Source organism: Vicia villosa, linkage group LG1, assembly GCF_029867415.1.
Source record: "Vicia villosa cultivar HV-30 ecotype Madison, WI linkage group LG1, Vvil1.0, whole genome shotgun sequence".
In the NCBI taxonomy this organism is placed as follows: domain Eukaryota; kingdom Viridiplantae; phylum Streptophyta; class Magnoliopsida; order Fabales; family Fabaceae; genus Vicia; species Vicia villosa.
The window spans coordinates 71,237,126-71,241,594 of NC_081180.1; the positions used below are offsets into that span (position 1 = coordinate 71,237,126).

The 4,469-nt window shown below is 33.2% G+C and overlaps 1 protein-coding gene across 1 annotated transcript; it reads left to right on the forward strand.

Annotated features, from left to right (window-relative positions):
• The first annotated feature begins 2,454 nt into the window (after positions 1-2,454).
• Positions 2,455-3,291, forward strand: LOC131645237 (chitinase 2-like). The gene has a single exon (XM_058915914.1). It carries the CDS (start codon positions 2,455-2,457, stop codon positions 3,289-3,291), a length of 837 nt encoding a protein of 278 aa, XP_058771897.1.
• Positions 3,292-4,469: the final 1,178 nt, after the last annotated feature.

Below are 4,469 nucleotides of genomic sequence, written 5' to 3' on the forward strand. Positions count from 1 at the left end.
ACAAATGTTAGGCACAACTGTTCTTGGGTAGACAAAAACCTAGTTTAGAGGCATTTAACATAAGTTAAAACTAAGTTTAAGATAAGTTAAAAATAGGTTAAATTACTTCCAAGGTCCTTTAAGTTTTTTAATTATAACAGTTTGGTCCTTCATGTTATTTTCGCTACACAGTTAGGTCCTTTATGTTATCAAATGTGTGCACCATTATCCTTTTTTAACCGAGAAAATGTGCTAATTATGGATGCAATTATTTTGAGAAATGTAAAAATGAACACAATAATAAACATTTCTAAATGATTAAAATGAGAGAAAAAGGAGGCAGATATCACCCAAAAGGACCAAGTTGTTACAAAAAAAACTTGAAGGACCAAACTGTTACAATTAAATAACTTAAAGGACCTTGGGAGTAATTTAACCTTAAAAATAAGTTTTATATTGAATAAATAACTTACAAATAAGGAGACGTTTAACATGGACTAAAAGGGAGTAATCATTATTTATAGAATCACTAGGTACGATTACATGTAAATTTATACGAGCCATGACAAAAATGAAGATTAGGTGCAAAGAAATAAACTCAAAGCAAAAAGGGTGTGCCTGGAGAAAATGGAATATGGCGAGGAAGATAGGAATTAAACGCATAATGAGAAAGCTTCGTATTGAGGAAGACGAACGCTCAAGGAAGACGTTTAACATGGGGGTTGCGTATTTTAATTGATGTAGGGGCAGATTATTGTGTGTTGCTTGAGTTCAAATACGGTGATCTTAGGGGGCTCATTTTGAATTCCTCGAGGCTTGTAATTAATGATAAGAAATCGTCAATTTGGTGGAGGGATCTAAGATTGTTTCTTGGATCTTGGGGGGCTGATCCAAACTGATTTGGGAATAGTATTTTGGGCAAATTTGGTGATGTTTCCATCATTGATTTTTGGCGGCACAAATGGCTCGGTCCAACTCCGTTAAGTGTTCAATTTTCCTCGTTATTTGCCTCGATGCAGCCTAACCGCACTCTAGTTAAGGAGATGGGGTAGTGGTCTAATGATGTGTGGAGTTGGAACACTAATCGTGAGGAGGCTCTTCTTTCCAATCTAGATGTTTTGGAATTACAAGAGCTGCATAATTGCCTTGTGTCGTGTGCTCTTAATCCGTTGTGGGTGGACTCGTTTATTTGGTGGAGGGACGCGGATAATTACTCGGTCAAAGCAGCGACAACTAGGCTTTGTTGTCTTTCTCCTGCATGTTTGCGTTCTTTTTCTCATTTTGAGTCTTATTTCATTCGGTTATGGAAGTCTCAAGTTCCTAGCAAAATCAAATTTTCGCTTGGAGATTATTTCACAATAGGTTACAAACTCGGGATCAATTAGCGAAGAGAGGAATTATTTCGGGTCAGCTTAATTTGATGTGCCCGCTTTGTTTAGGTCAGGAAGAGAATCTCATTCATCTTTTTTTCACTTGCTCGGTAGCGGTTTAGGTTTGGCATCAGGTTTCCCTTTGGATTGGTCTTGTTTCTTTCATGTCCTTTGTTTTTGTTTTCAACCACTTTGTGGGGCTGCTGCATTTTCTCAGTAAGAAGGTGACAAAGTCCTTTGGTTCTATTTTTAGGTTGGCTCTAGTTTGATCGATTTGGCTTGTGAAGAACGACACCCTTTTTAAGGGTGATCACAAAAGAGTCCGGGAAATTTTTGAGTTGGCTAAATCTCTTGCTTGAGACTGGTTTCATTCTAGGACTAAGGGGACCCTAGTTGCACTTGGTTGCTTTGGTTATTAAATCCTTTGACTTGCATTCACGCGGTTTTATTGTAATTTTCTTTCGGTCGTTCTTGTATATGGGTTGAGTATCTCTTATACTCCTTATAATCAATTTTTGCTTATTAAAATAAAACATGGACTAAGTCCAGTAAACACCTTGCTAATTTTAAGAAAGCTTAATTAAATTTCTTATCCATTTTTAATTATTTAGTATGAATCTAGCTTAGCACAACTCTTCAGAGAGTCATATTAAATTCATTATTTAAAATGTAGAAATACAATAATATAAATTAATGAGAAGTATCAGAAGAGGATATCTCAGATAACTCCAAATTTCAATTCTTCTAACAACTTTAGTGTGAATCTTTCTTAGCACAATTTTTTAAAGGGTCATATTAAATTCATTATTTTTAAATGTAGAAATATGATAATATAAAAAAAGGAGAACTATGAGAATAGGATGTCTCAAATAATTCCAATTTTAATAGTCCTAACAACTATAATGTGAACACAATGCAATCCATGAAAACAAGTAAATGAATCATAAATTTTTGACCGATCAAGTCTTCAAATTTCATTAATCAATAGAAGTATAGTTAAAAACCTTCATGCACATAAAAAAAACGCTTATAAAATGGCATTAAGAAACTGTCATTCCAAACACATTCAAATCAAATCCACAAATTAAAAGCCAATTGCCAAAAAATGTCTGCAAATGATAGCAATGGAAACATTGATCTAACCATTTATCGTCAATACATGCTTCATCTACCCAATAAACTCAATTTCAACGCAAAACTCGAAAACTTTGACTACATTTTAGGGTTTGCTAGCGAAGACTATATAGAAGGAAAAGGCACAGGGAATTTCAACCCTACTTGGAACCTAAATGATCTCAGTCCTGAAAATGTAAAGTCATTCAAGGATAACAATCCTCAAGTGAGGGTGGTTATAAGCATAGGAGGCGTTGGCGATGAATATCCATTCAATCCATTCGATAAAAATACATGGATTACCTACGCAGTCAACTCGATCAAACAGATCATCGTTCGTTATGATCAAATCCATAAATACGAAAACTTGATTGATGGTATTGATATTCACTATGATTCCGTCGAATCAAATGAGGATGATTTTTCGTATTGTGTTGGTGAGGTTATAAAGCAACTAAAGAATGATGCACCTTTGTCCATCAATGTGGTATCTATTGCTCCTACAAAAAAAGTTGAATCTTACTATGAAAAATTGTATTTGGACAACAAAGACATGATTGACTTAGTTGATTATCAATTCTACAATCAAGAATTCTCCTCAGAGGATGAAGTTGTTGAACTCTATAAGAAACTAGTAGTTACCTACAGTCCTTGTAAAGTCTTACCAGGATACACCAATCCTCCTGACCCTATACTTATGGATGGCATCATGTACCTTATCAAAAACAAATTAGTCCCTGGAGTTTTTGTTTGGAATGCTAATCACTCTACCACTGGCTTCAACTCTTTCTTTATTGAGAATATGCTACTAGCGGATCAAGAATCATGATCAGTGGTTCTTTGGTGTTTCCTTGAGAATTTGGTCTATTGTTGGTGGATTTGATGTCTGAGCTCTAGCTTGATCCTTATTGATTGGAGATTTGCTGTGTGGGAGATTTCTGAGCTTTCGATTCCTTCGTTTTGATTTTATTGTGTGTATTCGTTAGTTGTATGTTTTCGTTCATTCTCTTTGCTATGTTTTCGTTTTTGTGGTTGTCACGTTGATTGTTGGTTTGCTGGTTTGAGATTTCTTGTATCTGCCTGCTCTTTTTGTATTCTATTGAGTTCTTTCACACTTCTTTTTTATAATATTTTATAATTACATTATGTTTTATAAAACTATAGCTAATAATAAGTTAATACTAGTTATTAGAGAGTTTGTTCTAACCCGGAGATTTGTGAGAATCGGGTCGAAGAGTAGTTTTGGTTTGACAGGATTTATACATGTTTTTATACATGTTGTTGAAGTATATTCACATGCTGGTGTCAAAGACTTGCATATTATAGTCGAAGTTTGCTATAGTATGTGGGTGTGAAAATGATAGGGTTGTTAGTATTTTGAATTTGGTCTGTTTATTATGTCTAATCGTTTAAGTTAGCTTGTAATGAGTATTTGTGAAAAAAGTCAATTAGTTTAGTATTTTAGATTTATTATAAATAACATACTAGTCTCTCATCATTGCATATTGAAAATCATAATTTAGGGTGAGAGAGTTATTTATTAATCTTATTTATAATTTTGATTGAAAGAGAAAGTTAATAATATTAGCTATAAGCTCCTTATCATCTTTTCTATCCTTATGTGTTTCTTAATCACAAAGAAACACAGGTTATACTTTGTTTATCAAGACATTATTTTCATAACACCATTAAATATATATACATATTTTAAAGTCTTCTTATCTTTTTATTTTTGGTCAACAAAACTATATATTTAGTAAAAGTATGTATTATCCATGTTATTTTACTTTTCTTTTATTGGAGAAAAACATAAGTATTAGTCATTTTATATTCTTTATTAAACTTTTTAAAATTATGTATACAATCTAATAACAATAAATTTTATTTAATACAAATTTATTTCAAAGTTCAAACATTGAATAAATAGTCCCACATACTAGTGTTTTAAAAATTGGACCGGCCGGTCGGACCGATTGAATCGGGAACCGGTCAGGTAACCAGTCTGGT